The sequence below is a fragment of the Ochotona princeps genome, chromosome 23, assembly GCF_030435755.1.
Source record: "Ochotona princeps isolate mOchPri1 chromosome 23, mOchPri1.hap1, whole genome shotgun sequence".
NCBI classification, from domain to species: Eukaryota; Metazoa; Chordata; class Mammalia; order Lagomorpha; family Ochotonidae; genus Ochotona; species Ochotona princeps.
In genome coordinates, this window is record NC_080854.1 from 11,917,273 (window position 1) to 11,935,097 (window position 17,825).

General features: G+C 42.4%; 1 protein-coding gene across 1 annotated transcript in view; it reads left to right on the forward strand.

Moving 5' to 3' along the window:
• ANKRD55 (ankyrin repeat domain 55) overlaps positions 1–17,825 on the forward strand; it is a 170,571-nt gene that overhangs the window by 94,427 nt on the left and 58,319 nt on the right. Inside the window, exons 4-6 of the mRNA XM_058680099.1 lie at positions 2,700–2,822; positions 11,888–12,018; positions 15,583–15,692. Of these exons, the coding sequence (XP_058536082.1) occupies positions 2,700–2,822; positions 11,888–12,018; positions 15,583–15,692 (364 nt within the window). The remainder of the gene's footprint in view (positions 1–2,699; positions 2,823–11,887; positions 12,019–15,582; positions 15,693–17,825) is intronic.

Sequence of the window (17,825 nt, forward strand, 5' to 3'; positions counted from 1 at the left end):
TCCCAAGGTTTTGAGCCACTATCTACTGCTTTTCCAGGCCATTAGCATGGAGATGGATGTAAAGTGGTGCAGCCAGGATACAAGCTATGCCCACATGGGATCCTAGAATATGTAAGGTGAGGATTTAGTCACTGAACCATTGTGCCAGGCTCGGGATGCAATCTTAATTATTGTAGCATCAGAAAATCAAATACTTCAGGATAAGCATAATTAAGAAGGTAAACTATGAAAAAGTTCTTCAAACATGTACAGGTTTCTATCAAGATGCCCTAGAATCATCTCTAGTTTGAACATCACTTGCCTTCAACTGTTTTTTTTTTTGTGATATGACTTGAGTCCATGCCTATCCCATAGTGGCCATTCCAGACACTACAGCCCTGTTTAATCCACATGTCGTGGGTCCTGACAGGGCTCTGAACAATTAAGGATTGAAAATGTCTATTTCCCCCAGAACCTCTGGCAGCATGCTCACTCAACTATCAGTAATGTGGCTAGAGTTTCTACTAGTTCATCAAACCACTGCTAATTCTGGTAGAGCTGACTGTATGATTAGTACATTCTTATGTGCCACCACTAAAGCATTTTGTCAGTTAGAACTCATTTGGCAATTACAGAAGAAACCAAAATCAATAAATATACAAAATTTAAGCACACTGACTTAGCAAAGAAAGAATGTATAAGGGACAGCTTGGTTTAGGACTCAAGTCATATTACCAGATCTGAACTACTACTATTTCCTTGTCTTGACCTAGTTCTGTTTCTTCTCCTTGTATGGTATTCACCTTTCTTAGGCAGGCTCTCCACCCACAAGATACCTCCACTCTTAAGCTTGTGGGCGTTGTTCCCAACAATCCCAGTCAGTGTGGCGTTGCCTCTCATCTACTCTCGTGGGGTCACATCTCTGAACTCCATCTCCATGGCCAGGATAATGTGATAACAATTTTTTCTCACAACAAACTTGAGACAGGTGGTTGTTGCATTATCATCATCATTTCCATGAAAAGACAAAGAAACCTAATCCCAGAGAAGGTGATGACCCAGATTCAATACCAGCAGTACCTATGTCCTACTCATCTTGCTCCAAAGTCCATACACCAAACACAGCAGTGGTGTTAGCCTTTGAAACCCCTCAATATGCAATTCTAGCCTCCAGGCAAGTGTGCCAGTAAGATCATTCGTAACAAATGAAAAATGACCATGTTGCAAATCAGGGAAACCAAGCTGATGGGTTCAGACCACAGCCAAATAAACATTCATCAGAACTGAGCAGTATCGCTGGCATAATGTCCATATTGGCAGGAAAAATGAAGTTTTAAGAAGTCTTGCTTACGCATTGGTTTTTGCGTAAGGTGGGGAGCAGGGACATCTAATTAGAGGAGATTTACAGAGGTCTCACCAGGAAGTCTTTGCACAAGCAGAATTTACCTCCCATCCTCTCCTGCTCCCCTGGAGTCACTTGACCTTGGGTCTTTTGTCCCCTTTGGCAGTACTGGTGCTTGGTTGAATCATTTACAAAGGTATGCTACAAACTGCTGTAGAATTCAGAGGGCCTTTCTACAGATCTGTTTGTTCTGAAAATTAAACTCCGCTTGTGAAACTGCAGTGAGGTTTTCATGAAGGAATCACTCACAGATAAGAAGCAGGGTTCAACGAAGGGGAGTAGAAGCAGCATGGACATGCCTTGGTGGACCGCCATCACCCTGTGCCTTGTAGGTGAAGGAGAGTAAGAGTGGCCAGTGGCCAGGGAGTTCAGGAGAAGCTGGCTGTAGGAGACCTCCTTGTGGGAGGGAGGCAGTGCTGCTAGATCAGAGGAGAGCAGAGGAGAGAAAGGGAAAAACATCCACCTCTCGGTTACCCTTACCCCACTCCCACTTCCTGTAGTGCCCACCTATAAAGAAGTGACAGGGCAAGGAAGCCTGAAGTAGAGTCAGTGAGGGTCAGCCCTTGGGCTGGAGTGGGGAAGGCAAATGTGATGAGCGTGTAAACAATGCTGCTTTCAAAGATGGGTTAAGCAGGTCCCTGAAAGGGAAAGTATCACATTTCAGATCTAAAAAGTAAAGAGACGCCCTTGGCTTAGTGGTTAGGGTGCTGCTAGGGACAGCTACAGGTTGACGTGCTGACTTTGGGTTCTGACTGTTCTCAAGTCCAGCTTCCTGCTGATGTGTACCTAGAGAAGTAGCATATAATATGTCAAGTATCTGGGTCTAGTGGGAGACCCAGAATGCATTCTAGACTTCTGGATGGAGCCTGGCCCAGCCCTGCTGTTGTGGACATTTGGGGAATGAACCAGCAGATAGAAGATATCAGTCTCTCTCTCCCCCTTCTTCTCTCCCTCCCCCCTGCTCTTTCAAGTAAATTGAAAATCAATACATATTTTGAGAAGAAAGATGGAATCAGAACTAAGATGAGGGCTTCCCTTGCATCTCTGACCTCACTGATGTCAAACCTACCAAATTCCTGGGAGAGAAGCAGAAAACCGAATCTAAACCCTCATGCTCTCATCCAATGCACACTGGTATTGTGAATGGCCCACGGTGGCCCAACTATCTTCAGAAGTGGTGAGGGTGCACGTAACTGGGATGACTCAACCAACTGCCTGGATTCCCTGGAAGGGTTTGAATGAGTCACTTGTACGGATTGTATTATTGTTCACATGAACTTTGTTCCCCGTGCTCACAGTGTCTCCTTGCTCCCTGCAGGTGACTCATCAGAGGAAGTGGACCTGTCCATGGTATATCAGGCAGCATCCCATGGGGATGTCAATGCTCTGACGGCAGTGATTCGGGAAGACCCTTCCATCCTGGAATGCTGTGACAGTGAAGGTAAGGGACAGACACACTGTTGATTCAGGAAGGCTCTGCACTTGTTTTCTAGAGATGGCCTTCAGACAAAAGCCATGTCAATCAAGGTACATCTACCTAATCCTTTGATCCTGGAAGGACAAGGAACTCCCTGCTCATGGCTTTGGGCAGATCATCTGCGTGTCTTTAAGCAAGTGTGTTAAATACAAGGTTTCAGAATCTGTTACATCACCTCTTAGAATGAAGCTGATTTGAGTTTGTTTCCAATATATTTGAATGAATGACTAAAATAGACATGCCAAGTGATTGAAACAGAGTTACGGAATGAGTAAATACTTTTGGTACCAATGGATTTTGGGAAAATGTAACTGTTCCATAAAACAAGAATTCTAATTCTGGGAAGATGAAATAGATATCTTCCCTTTCCACCCCACTTCCATTCTTTCTGCCAAATGCAATTAAAAACCCTGGAATTATGTATAAAATAAAAAGATTCTGGGAAAGTGGAAAGAAAATAAGAGGCTGACTAGGATCCTGAGACCAAATGAATAGCCTGGTGATAAGTTTCCTGAGCTTTCTTTTTGTGCCATCTATCCCAGAGATGGAGCTAAAAAAGTGGCAACAAAGCAGTACCCACAGGCACAGACAGACAGCAAAAGCCCACAGTCTCTAACTAAAGAAGCAGGGAAGGAACAGCCTAGATGGCAAGGTTTTTGAGACAAAATCCAGTAAACGGCCCTGGCACAATGGCTGAACTGGCTAATTCTCCACCTCCAAGCTCGAGCATCCTGTACAGGCACTGGTTGATGTCCTGGCTGCTCCACTTACAATCCAGCTCACTGCTTGTGGCCTGAGAGGGCAGTAGAGGATGGCCCAATGCCTTGGTACCCTGCCCCCACATGAAAGACCCAGAGGAAGCTCCTAGCTCTTGGCTTTGGATCGGCTCAGCTCCAGCCGTTGTGGCCATTTGAGGAGTGAACCAGTAGATGGAGGATCCTTCTGTCTCTCCTTCTCTCTGTGTAAATCTACATTTCCAATAAAAATAAATAAATCTTTTCTTAAAAGATTTATTTTGATTGGACAGTCAGAACAGCCCAACTCCAGCCATTACAGTCCTGTAGGGAGGGAACCAGTGTCTATTCCCCCCACCACCGCCTCTCTCTCTCTGTAACTCTGCCCATCAAATAAATAAAGCATCACCAAAACAAGCCAAAAACAACAAACAAGAAAAACCCTACAGAAAAGTAGTCCTCAAAAATATAAATATAAAACTTATTCACAAAATATTAACAACTAGAATTAAGTAATATATTAAAAAGAATTATACATCATAACCGAGTAAGATTTGTTCTAAGAATCTAAGTCTAGCTCAGTATGTGAAAGCCAATGTAATCTACTAAATTAACCAAAAGAAAAATTGGAGCCAATTTTGTGGCACAGAGAATTAAACTACCACCGCCATGGCAACATTCCATATCAACACCAGTTTGAGTCCAGGCTGTTCCACTTCCTATCCAACTCCCAGCTAATGCATCTCAGAAAGCAACGTAAGATTGTCCATATACATGGGCCCTTGGCACTCATGGGAGAGCAGCCCCAGATGGAGTTACTGGCTCCTGGCTTTGGCTTGGCTCAGCCCCAGCCATTGCAGCCATTTGAGCAGTAAGCTAGTGGATGGAAGACCTTTCTTTAAAAAAAAAAAAAAAGAAAGAAAAATCACATTTATATCAATTGGTACAAAAAATGCCGTGACAAAATATAAAGTACATTCATAACAAAAAAATCATAGAGAAAAAAAGAAGTAGAGAGGAACTTGCTCAATATGACAAAGCTAATATTTTACTTAAGAATAAAAGACCAAATTCATCTGCCCTTGAGGCCAGGAACAAAGCATGAATGTCCATTCTCATCACTCATAGTATAGTGCAATATCCGTGCAGAGTCATCACAAAACAGGAGGAAAAGGAAATTAAAAGCAAATGTTGAGTAGAAATATTGAAAATGAAAAAGGAAAACTATTCCCTTTTTGAAAAACTTGATTATCTTCATAGTAAAATCATCAGAAATCTAACTAAACACTCCTACAACTAACAAATCAAATGTGTTCAGCAAGGTCATAGGATGTAAGATCAACACACAAACATAAATTGTGTTTCCATATTCTACCAATAAATACTCAGACACCAAAGTTTAATATTAATATCTTTTAAAATCACTCAAATAAAAAGGAGATACTTCAGTATAAAGAAGTATATACCAAAGTTCATGTGCTTAAAACCGTAAGATTTGGGCCTGGCACAGTAGCCTAGTGGCTAAATCCTCACCTTGTATGTACTAGGATCCCATATGGGCGCCAGTTTGTGTCCCGGCAGCCCTGCTTCGCATCCAGCTCCCTGTTTGTAGCCTGGGAAGGCAGTCAAGGACAACCCAAAGCCTCAGGACCCTACACCTGCGTGGGAGTCCCAGAGGCGGCTCTGAGCTCCTGACTTTGGCTTGGTGGCCATTGTGGCCACTTGGGGAGTGATTCATCAGATGGAAGATCTTCCTCTGTCTGTCTCTCCTCCTCTCTGTATGTCTGCCTTTCCAATAAAAATAAATAAATCTTGAAAAAAAAAAAAAGCCCTAAGATTTGTTGAAACAAATCAAAGAAAACCTAAATATGAGAGGCATGCCATGTTCATAGATTAGAAGTCAAGGTAACCAACAAGCATTTTCCAGGTTTGCATACATGTATAGTGTAACTCTTAAAAAGTTGCAGTTTAGTATAGGATAGAGACTACAATTTTTGCCCAAACCTCCTATTTGTTATGGCCATAGACAAGACTTGCTGGAGACCAGCTCCGGCTGACTGAGAGCTAAGAAAGGATGCGTGGATCGGCGAGACGATGAGAAGAGATAAGACATGGACCACTATGACTTGATGCTCATAATGGACAACTCAGAAAAGTTGCCTTCTTTATTTTTACACAAATCATCACAAGCTTTTGCACAATATCCAATTGCTTCATTTTTACATAATGGTTAAGAAAATACAAACAACAATCCTAAAAAATATTATTTACTTCAAAGAAAACATTTTCAACAAACCATTACTCATTGAAACCTGCAGTCACCTGGCTGAAGCCAGGAACTCCATGGTTGGCAGCGCATGCAGCTATATAGTGACAAGTAGTTTACTTATACTCAAAATCAATTTTTTTCTAAACACAAACTAACTAATATTGCTTAAAATATTAAGAGTACAGAATTAAAAGATTATATATGAAAGGATTTTATAAAAGTATATAACATAGATTCTTTGCTAAATCTTATAATCAAGTCACGCATTAATTACCGTCACCTTCACCTAGTGCTGATTCAATTGTTTTCTGTTCTTTTGTTAAAGGGCAGTGAAAGGGATCAAGGCAGCTCAGCCAATATACAAACAGAGGGCCTTTGCAAGAAACTTCCTTTTATCTTACAAACTGTTTTCTTTCCCTAAATATAAGTGCCAATATAAGATAGAGATTTTAAGCCATTTTGAGGGGGTTCACATTTGTTTCCCTTTAGAAGATGCCCCATATACTTTTGCTTTCTGTGGTGAGAAACTAAAATGCATCATATCATGTGTTGTAATGGTTTGAGGCGCAAGGTAAACAAACTCTTTGTACCTCCATGATTGCCATCAGTTCCAAGATATGATCAAGCCATTTCTTAAGGAAAACATTACTTATACTAGGACAAACTCCAGGACAAAAGTGGGCACATAACAGGATGTTTGGAAACATTGTGGGCTCAATTGTACTATTGTATATTTTTAGCTGTGTGTCATAGCCTTACGTCGCTAAAGATGTTTTTATCATAACATGATTGATCAATTTGAGATGTCATACCAGTTACAGGAATCACTTCACATTAGCAGAAAAACAACAACACCCTCAGGAGAATTCTATGAAACATCAGAGAGGTGATTGAGTGTCCATACAATGGGGTGAGGCAGCAATGAGGTGACCAGAGACATTCTACTGGGCCTTACCTCACTGCCAGAAACTCCTCGTAGCCTTGCTAACCAAGGAGCGGTGCTCATCACACACCCGTGCCATCCGACCCAACTGCATGGCTCCCCACAAAGACTATCTAAAATATAAATAGAAATACAAAGGAAGTAGGATATTTAAAACAATTTTTTAAAAAGAATAGAGGAATCACTGTACCCAACTTCAGGACTTATAGCTGCATAAATCACGTCTATGTCATATGGGCTGAGGGGTTAACACACAGGTCAATGGAAAAGAACAGAGAACTCAGAAATAAACCCACACAAGCATGCTGAAAGTGTAAATGCACTTTGGTACAAACAAACCTTTTCAGCAAGTGTTGCAGGAGCAATTCAACACTCATAGACAAAAAAAAAAAAAAAAAAACAAGGAAGAAATAAAGGAAAAGAGAATGATAGAAGAAGGGAAGAAGGAAGGAGAGAGAGGGAGGGAGAGGGAGGGAGGGAGGATGATGGGAAGAAGGAAGGTGAAATAAGGCACAGTAACACATTTTACAAAAATTAATTCAATATGGCTCACAGACTTAAGTTCCCTGGTGGTCTAGTGGTTAGGATTCGGCGCTCTCAAAATGGCTCACAGACTTAAAATATGAAAGTTTAAGCTTTTTGGGGAAAAAAAGCATAGAAAAAAATCTTACGGGTGTAGGGCTAGACAAGCAGTTTTTCAACTCAACTCAGCACTGAAAGTTCAGTTCATAAAAGGAAAAACTTGATAAATACAAACTCAGGAGAAATTAAAAACATTTGCCTCTCTATTGAGAGGATCCCAGGAGAAACTCCCTGAGAGGAAGAAAATATTTGCACACCACACATCCCACTGAGGCGGGCTGTTTCAGAGCTGGTACTCTTGGGACATTTACATTTATGCTAATTCTCCCCAGCTCTTCCCAGAACAAGCCTCCACACCTTTCTGTGAACTCTTGGTCTCAGTATTCTCATCTATAAAATGAAGACAGAGTTACTCACAGGATTTGGGAATTTTTTTTATATAATTTAATGAGAATCAAATGTGTTAATCCATCTTGAGTGCTTAGAGTTAAGCCTGGCACATAACAGGCATTTAATAAATATTAGTAATTCATGTTGCTTTTGGAATTGCATAACCATATCATAACTACTTCACAACTACCCAGAATAAGGCTGTGAGTCTCAAAATCCCAAAGCTAAGAAGATGGGTGGAATTTGACCCAAAAATGCTATTCCCTTGGTTCAGGCTTTTTCTGTCGCCAGCCTCATAATGGGCAGCTCTTATCAGGACAATCTAAAGATGCCAGCTAGTAAAGCTACCTTCACACTAGGCATGCCTGACCCAGCCGCTCCAGCCTCTGCATGTCTAATTGCACATATGAACTATTTCGAACGTATGGCTAGTGTGGAAACAACATGTCAAGCTTAACTGATACTTACCACCCAGAATTTATAATTTTTACAGTTGGCAAGTCTTACTTGGGATTTTGTTTTTTAAGAAATAGAGTTAGGGAATAGTTAAGGACCCTTCCTGTCTTTTGCTAATTCTGTCCTCTTGCCATTCTCTTTAGTTGATAATCTTTTCTTGGTTAATGGATTCAAACAGCGTCACCCAATCATTTCATTTTGTTTATAATTTCATATACAGTACCATAATTTTAATTTAAACATAATTAATAAAAAATTCCCTTCATACTTCAGACTTCTTTGTGCCTTATTCAGTGAGACTTTACCTACCTTAATGATTTTTTTTATAAAGATTTATTTTGTTATTATTAGAAAGGTAGATTTACAGAGAGAAGGAGAGACAGAAAGATCTTCCATCTGCTGGTTCACTCCCTGAATGGCCTCAGTGGCCGGAGCTGAGCTGATCCGAAGCCAGCAATCAGGAGCCAGGAGCTTCTTTTGGGTCTCCCACAAGCAGGAAGCTGGATGGTAATTGAAGCAGCTGGGATATGAACCAGCACCCATATTGGGATCCAGTCATTTGCAAAGGGTGGATTAGACAATTGAGCCATCGTGCCTTTATAGCCTTAATGCTATAAAGATACTTTTCTGTATTTTCTTTAAAAGTTCTTAAGTTTTGGACCTGGCATGGTAGCCTAGCGGCTAAAGTCCTCAGTTTACACATGCCACCTGGATCCAATTGGGCACCAGTTCATGTTCTGGCAGCCCCACCTCCCATCCAGCTCCCTGCTTGTGGCCTGGGAAAGCAGTTGAGGATGGCTCAAAGCCTTGGGACCCTGCACCCACGCGGGAAACCAAGAAGAGGCTCCTGGCTCCTGACTTCAGATCAGCTCAGCTCCAGCCATTACAGTCACTTGGAGGGGAATGAACTATCAGATGGAAGATCTTCCTCTCTGTCTCTCCTCCTCTTTGTATATCTGACTTCCAATAAAAAAATCTTTTTAAAAATTCTTAAATGTTGTTTCTTATACCTGGCTTCTAATCCATCTATAATCAATATATTTACATTTGTTATGGGATTTGAATTTAATTGTAATTTATCCCTTTTCTATAGCTAATTGGTCAGCACCATTTGCCAGAAACTTCCTCCCCTATTGATTTCCAACATTACTCTGGCCTTAGTCTGAGTTCCCACACAGAACTGATGTTTAGAATCACTTTTGTGTTATGCTGACCTAGCTATTGTATTTAACCGCTACCCCTTGGTAATACATCTTATTGATAAATAAGCACTCGGGCCATCTTCCTTTGCTTTCCCAGGTGCATTAGCTGTGAGCTGGATCAGAAGCAGATCCACCAGGGTTCTAACCAGAGCTCCAATGCAGAATGCAGGTGTCTCAAATGGCAGCCTAACCCACTGCACCACCCAAGGTTGACCTCCATATTTTTCCTTTTCCTAATTTTTTCTTCCTACAAGGAAGGTGTATCCACTTAAAACAAATTTTAGAACTCAGTTTGGTGATAAATTTTTTTGTCACTCCTCAATTTACCATTAGAGACACCTTAGGAAGATTACTCTAAAATTAAGAAATATTATTGAGTAAGCATACACATATGCATTTCTAACTTGTACCAGGTTACAGTGATACATTGATGAACATTAGCATTGTAAATCATTCCCCTTGGAACTTCTAGCTTAGAAGTCCATTAAAAATAAATACTTATTTAGAAGGCAGAGTAAGGGGGGGTGAGAGAGAGACAGAGACAGAGACAGATGTGTCTTCCAACCACTGGTTCACTCCTCCAAAGGCCACAATACACTTGGTTCATCTTCCACTGCTTTCCCAGGTGCATTATCAAGAAGCTGGATTGAAATGGAGCAGTTGGGACTTGAATTGGTACCCATGTGGATGCCAGCACAGACAGTAGCTGAACATGTTATGCCACAATGCTTGCCTCAATCAATATAGTTGTAAGCAAGTTAGCAATGCCAATAAATGTATATAGTAAGTACAAAATATTGAAAGAGTTAATACAGAAAAAATAAAGACCCACCTCAACTAGGTGATCAATATTAAAAACTAAATAAATTTTTTTAAATTTCAAGTAAATAAAAATCTTAATAAAGAAGAAAGGTTATGAGTGTTGTAATATGGGTTTGAGTTTATGCTGGAGAGTCAGATTTGTTCAGAGAAGTGTATAAATAGTCTAGACCCTCAAGGGCAGTGTAAGTTAGGTGGTAAATGGAAGTGCTTTCGTTTTATTTACTAAACATTTCAGATTCACAGATCATTTCAGTGGTTGCCTTCTGCTGCATGTATTTTATCCTCCAGTAGTTAGGGGGATGATAGGAAGGAAAGAAAAGAAGGGTAGTAAGTGGGAGAGAGGAAGGAAGGAATGGAGGGAGGGAGGAGGAAAGAAAGGAAGCAAGGAAGCCCAGTGTAGTAGCATGACAGGCTAATCCTCCACCTATCGTACTAGCATCCCATGAGGCACTGCTTCAATACCAGCTGTTCCAATTCCTACCCACCTCCCTGATAATGGCCTGGGAAAGTAGCAAAGGATGTCCTAAGGATTCAGGTCCTTACACCCACAAGGGAGACCTGGAAGAAGCTCCTGGCTCCCAGCTTCAGATTGGCCCAGCTCTGGTCTTTGGGACCCTTTGGGGAGTAAACTTGTGGATGGAAGACCTCTTGTTGTCTCTTCTCACTGTAACTCAGCCTTTCAGATGAAAATAACAATGATAATAATAAAGTAAAAAAATTGCAAAGGAAGGAATGAAGGGAGGTAGGGAGAGAGGAAGGGAAAGAGTCAACGTTTCCACTGTGTTAAGGTCCAGCCACTTCATGGCTGCCTTTGGCCAGAGCAGCAGCCTCAGGGAGTATTGGAAGGGAGAAAGTTGGACAACACTGAGGTTGCCACCTGCATCTTGCGGTGACTACAACAGTCCTGGTGCTTGCCCACTTTGGAGAGCTCTGAGGGGCCTCATTTACAGTTCACACAGAAAGGACCACAGTCTCAACACGGCAATCGAAAGACACGTCAGAAAGACAGCTGCGCAAGGAGTCAAATCTGAACACCATGAAGCCACCGAATTGCACCTCACACAGGTGGCTTCACGTTGACTTTTATTCAGGAAACAAATACATTGAAAACAAACAAAAGTCTTGGCCTTTATTTACTGCAAAAACAAGAAAGTATTTCAGTACATATGGCTCTTTTTGGCAAGAATTTGTGGAATCCAAGGCTAGGCCACCATCACAGCCTTCCACCATCCACCCCATCTGTGTCTGCCTTTGTGTCAGACCTGTCTGCCTGATGGAGCTACCTTCCAAAACCACTTCCGGATTTTGCATTGTTCTGGCCAAGGTCAGACCAACCTGCCTGTTCTATCCCAAAGTGTGTTGGTACCCAAGGCAGTAATAAACCAATTCTTTCATCTATTCAAAAAATGTTAACAATTGATCGCAAAATTACAGAATACTGGAGGGGGAAAAAGTCAGAAAAAATTGCATCTTTAATAGACGTATAGAAATTATCATCTCCTTGCCCCCATCCAATGCACTTCACCAACTGGGGATGCATTGCTGAAGGTAGAGCCGGTGAAGAAACTAAGTTGGCTCATAAATTTCCCAAGTCAAACATTTGTAAAGGCTGTTGAAATGTCTCATTCCAGGATGCACGCCCTTGATGCATGCGGTTTCTGGACGTCAAGTGGACACAGTGAAGCTGCTGTTGAAGATGGGAGCCAATATTAACATGCAGGACGCTTATGGCCGCACGAGCTTATGTCTGGCAACATACCTGGTACTGACTTATGTCTGTCAAGGAGCTAAGGGGCAGGTCATGCTATAAGAGCAGTGACATCACCCTTGGAGAAATGATCTTTGCTGTCTTGACATCAGTTTCCTTTGGGATATTTCTAGATACCCTCAGTGACTCCAAGGCCCTCCGTAATTATCTGATCCAGTTATTACCTGGGAGGGTAGGATTAGTTGGCTGGAAGCTAAAGAATGTGGGGAAGGAAGGATGGGGCCTGGGAAAAGTGGGATTGATGGGGTTAGAAGAGAAATCCCAGATCCCTCCAGAACAACATCTAGCATAGGGCTCCACACTCAGACCGGGCTCCATTTTTAAGTTGTATCATACCAGTGCTTGCTATGAGAGAGTACAGCTAGCTTTTCCCAACTTGAGTGTGTGCTTGGCTATGTCTTGTTGAAAATCTTCAAACCCCAACCTATGATTATTCTAGGCAACCCCGGGGCTGCCTTGAGTCCATGGCAAGCAAGTCCTAACCATCGCAAGAGGCTTTTGATTCTTTCTTAACAAGGCGACACCCAGCAATCTTCATCATGACCAGCACTGCTGCCAGCAATGACCAGGGCTGGGTCAAAGCAAAGTTAAGAGCAATCCAGATCTCCCATGTGGGTGATAAGGACCCTAGTGCTTCAGCTATCACTACTGCCTCCCAGGGAGCACATTAGCAAATTGCTAGAATCAAACCTCTGGTAGGGGGTGTGGGCACCTCACACCCCACTATATATATATACACACACACACACATACATATACATATATACATATACATATATATGTAAATATGCATATATATTTATATAGATATATTAAATCTATCTATCCCTGCTTTTTTAAGGACTCAGGCACAAAATCTGGGAGATTTCTTTTTCAACATGCCCTCCAAGGGGCTTTTGTTGCAAATTCAGGGGTTTGGGGATACCCTCAACCTCCCAAGTCAGACTCCGTGGGAGAGGGACTGACTGCTGGTGGTGGTAGCAGCAGGGTGGTATGAAAAATTTTAAAACCTCCCTGGTAATTTGCATGCCCATTGGAGCCTGAAAACCGCTCTTCTGCTCACCCTAGCTGAGGTCCCATATCCCAGACATACATGGGACCAACCTCCCTGTCCTTCCCTTTTAGCATGTGCCCCAGTAACTGCTCTTGCCAGGGACTCTTGGTACTGGAGCCGGGGAAAAGAGAACACTTGGATCCAATGATGGAGAAGAGGGTACAGGAAGTCTCTGAAGTTACGCAACTACTGTGCTTCCTTCAGAATTTCCGATTGCTCCAGGACAACTCCTGGGGAGGAACTTTCCTCCAGGCCACAGAGTACCGTGCTGGATAACCCCCAGAGCCTCAAGGGAAACACCTCTGTGGACAGCTCTCTGGGAAAGTGCTCCCAGGCTCTGTGAGGGCGGAGAATGCATGAGGGCAGCTTCTTAACCAGGCTTCCACATCTGTGCAGCTCCCTAAAGCCAGGACCCCTCCCGACCCTCCCCACGTTCCCCAGCTAGGTGGATCTTAAAGAATTGTACTGTGTGCTGCCTCCACAGTCTCCTCATAATGTTTGGATTCAAATGCTAAAGAGAAATTTGACAAAAGGGATACTCGGACATTGGGTCTCACAGCTCCAAACTCAGTAGACAGAAAAATGCATCATAGATGGGAGACTTTGGGTTGGTCACTTTGCTGCCAGGTGCCTCTGTCCCCACCTGTGACAAGTAATAAAAGTATTATCCAAGGTGCATGATAACGGAAGGAAACACACATGTGGGGTCACCAAAAGCTAACAGGTGCAAAACTCACTTGTTGCTTTTTCTTTTATATTATTCTCTAAAGAGAAAAAAATCACCACATATTCACATGGAGTTCCAAGAAATGTTACAAAATAATTGATAACATTTCAAACTACACCCCCAACCAAAACATTTTTTTTCCTGCTTTTTCAAAGCTGCAAATTATTGGCAACTGTAAAACATGTCCAGCCTGTGTTTCCTTTGGGTGTTCTGGTTGTATTTTCTCTTTTTAATCAGAGATTTGATGCTTAGACATTAACAGCTAAAAGCAGATTTTACATATTAGTGAACTCTGAATCAAGACTGACAAAGCCAAAAAAAAAAAATTCCGCTTAAGACTTAGATGCAAGCGTGTTCAAGAAATGGAGAATGGAATTAAAGCACATTTCTTAATGGTTAAAAAATTCTTAAAATCAATACATATGAGGGATTTTCAGAAATGATTCCTGGAAAGTGACTATTACAAAAAAATTGTGTATCTTTTCAAATTAGTGTCATGTTATTGGGGAATTCTGCATAAACCAAGTCAACGTGTACACTGATGAATTTTGATGTCCTTCTCTTGTTAGATTATTTCCCTTAGATGTTGCCAAAGCTAAGATTTTCTCATTATTATCTCCCTTCTCCATGCATTTACTAACATTTTTCCAATATTGCAAAATCGGGAGGGGAAAACCTTAGTCATCTTTGTCTCCTTACTAGGTAATCTGGAAGCTTAACTATACATGAATGTGCTGGAAGGCAGAAAGCCTGCTAATGAACAAAACAGAGTTAGCAATGTTCTTTACAATAACATTTGTTTGTGAGTGTATCTGCCATTGAAGGAGTAACCCACGAGGTTCTGAGTGTGTAGTGGTAGCATTGCCATCAGTGTATGAGCCAAAACTGGCTATCGGTAGGCGTGAGTCAGTTATAGTGCAGATGAAGAGCCATGGATTATGACCCGCCTCTCACAGTGGGAGAGGAGTGAAGATGACCCAGTTGTACATGTTGACCAAGGCAGGCACAAGCATGAGATGTGGCGATGTTGGGTCTCAGTCTGGATAATTAGTAGACAACCAAAGTTTCACACAAAGTTTCTTAGGGAATGCATGAGAGGGCACAACATAGTAAAGGAAAACCCTTAAAGGGTGTTAGTATTAGCCCATATATAGTGGTTCAAGCTGTCTGCATCAGAAAGGTTGTTCTACAAAACAGCAGGGTTCAGCTATCGGTAAAGACCCAGAATAGACTTGAGAGCATCAGGACAGGGACTGTCTAGAATAAGCAGGATGCCGCCATTTTGTGGCTCGAGCAAAGAAACCCGAACTAGAAGCCATGTTTATCAGACATAGTTCAACTGAGCACAGTGTGCAGGTGGAGACCCGCACAAGACAAAAGAGCCTGATCTTTTAGAATTGGCTCATGACATGTAAGGTAGACTACTGACAAACATGCTGTTACCCTCCAAGGGTATGCCAACTTTACCGGAACAGCTGCTACAGTCTGACTATGAAAGGAGAATGCCAGGGAACAGGTGAGGGAGGCAGGGGGCACACAGAGTTGGCCACCCTCTGGCAGGGTGATGTTCCAGGATATTAGGTGGGAATCTGTACCTCAAGTCCTCCAACCCCCTACAGAGGGGTCTAAATCAGAACCGGGGTCCTTGACCACTTCAACACTAGGAAAACAAACATTTAGACAAACCAAAAAAAGGAGGAAAAAGCTAAGGAAAGTGGATTGGTCTGTTCTTTGTGCACCTGTGTTGTGTAAGGATGTGGCTGTCTCTGTGTTTCAGGGTTGGCTGGAAGGCTGTGTAAGTTTGCTCAGAAATGGTGCCAAGCACAATATCCCAGACAAGAACGGGCGCCTGCCACTGCACGCTGCCACTGCTGAGCCTGACGTGAGGTAAGAGGGGCAGCTTGGGAGGAACCCAACCTGTGCGAGAAGGTCATCCCAGCTACCCCTTAGTGGCTGATTAGAACAAAAGCTATTCTTTATTGTTTCTAAGGTTACAGTGACCAGTGCCTCAAGAAGAGACCCTAGAATAGTCTTCAACTCTAATCTCATTCCTCTCTTGTGCTTGAGAAGAAATGCTGTCATCATCAGAATACATATATTCATTCATTCGTTCAATTAGCCACTAATTACTTATGAAGAGTTTATTAGGCACCAAGCCTGGCCTTTAGTTCCTCCCTGTTCAGGAGTAAACCAGAGAGTCTCTGACATCATAGAACTTGCATTCCAATGAAGGAGTTACGTGAACAAATAAATGATCATTTCCATTAGGAAGAAAATCAAACTGGTAAAATAAAAAAAGAAGCCATGAGTGGACAGCAAGGTGGATGTCTACACTCCAGGGTCAGGCCTGTATGTAGGGGCTGGGAATGGACCAAGAAACCCAAGGCAGGAAGGCCAGGGGCTTAGAGGGAAAGCAGGAAATGTGTGCTCCTGGACACCATGTGAAGAAAGACCTTCACAAAGATCATATTTTTGTAGTATAATGGAGCAACCGTAGTTGCTCTGCCCAGACTGAGAGTCACTTTCTTGTCCATTGCTGTGGTCTAGCTGGCCTCGGTCTCCTGTCTTGTGAAAGCACCTGTCTGCTCCCACCTCATCAGCAGGTAGCAGCAGCCTCTACAATGGAAAAGGTAATACTTTGGGACCTTCCAGGACCTCTGCAGTACAGAGCCTGCCTCTGCTGAGCTCCCAGCCTCCCACTGGCCAGCATCAAGGGAAGATGATCTACTGTGCCCCACCCTCTGAGGCTGTGTCCAGAACCAAAACCTAGAGCTCTTGGGTCTGGGGTGGGGCTTGGAGCAAGACCACCAACTTCCAGGCTGTGGGATAACAAGATCTCTCATTTCAGTCTCTGTTACAGGAAAGGCAAGGAGCTTGGGAAATTCCAGGACTATTCCAAAGGCATGCTTTTTATTATCTTGGACTAGATCCAGAAATAGCAGATCGCTAGGATTTACCCAAAGCCCAACAAAACAGGGAAGTTTAGAGAAGAAACAAGGAGCCCAGACATTATACACTCAGTGGACATCAAACGTTCTTCTGTCCTTTTGAACAGGGGTGGGGGGAAAAAAACAGGATAGTTTTTCTAGACAACCCAGTCAAATATTCAGTCACAAGATCATACTGCTTTCCCTAGAAATTGAAAGTGTAGCTTTTAAGATGGTTTGGTCTTGATTTGCTCTACTTGCTTGCTTGCTTGCTTTTACCAGCCTCAGGGGAGGCCATTTCAAAACCTACTAACCATTAGAGAAGGTAAAAGCCTTCTTGAGTTATAGTAATTACAGCTGTTATAACAAACAAATCTTAAAACTACAGTGACTTAACACAATAAAAAAATGTATTTCTTTGACATGTAACATTCCAAGGTAGGTAACCACAGATGGTGGCTGACTGTCCTCCACATCTGGTGGTTCAGGGAACCCTGCTTCTTCATTTTGTTTCTCCATCATTTTCTGGATCACAAAATGCCCTTCAGTCTCCACAAGGGGAAAGAGAAAGAGAGCCTCACTCGTCTTTAAATCTTTAGCTTGCAAAGGACGCAATTCACTTCTATTTCTGTTGCACCAGTGAAGGCTGACCATTTGACTGCGTTTGAGTGCTCTGGGGAATGTAGTTTTTAGCCAAGGAATCTACGCCTCAGCAGTGACTACAATCCATGAAAGGCATACATGGATTTTGGTTAAAAAAAAAAAAAAACAAAAAACCTTGGCTGTCTCCGCCATCCATCCCTGGTACAGGAGGGGTAAACCAAACCTTCACCGCAGAAATTACATTCTCAACCAATCCTCTGAAGTCACTATAATAATAAATTGAAAACCAACCCAATTGTACTCAGTTACTTTCTCGGAGAACATTTACTGCATCTTCTTTTTGTGGACCTGTTTGTTGATCTTTTTAATCAAGCCCAGCAATGGCTTCAGACTCCACAGGATCTACATTTCATTGCTATACCCGGAAAAGCGAAGAACTGTGGCTTCCCCTTCTCTTGAAATTGTACCTAATGACCCTGCCCCCGCCTTG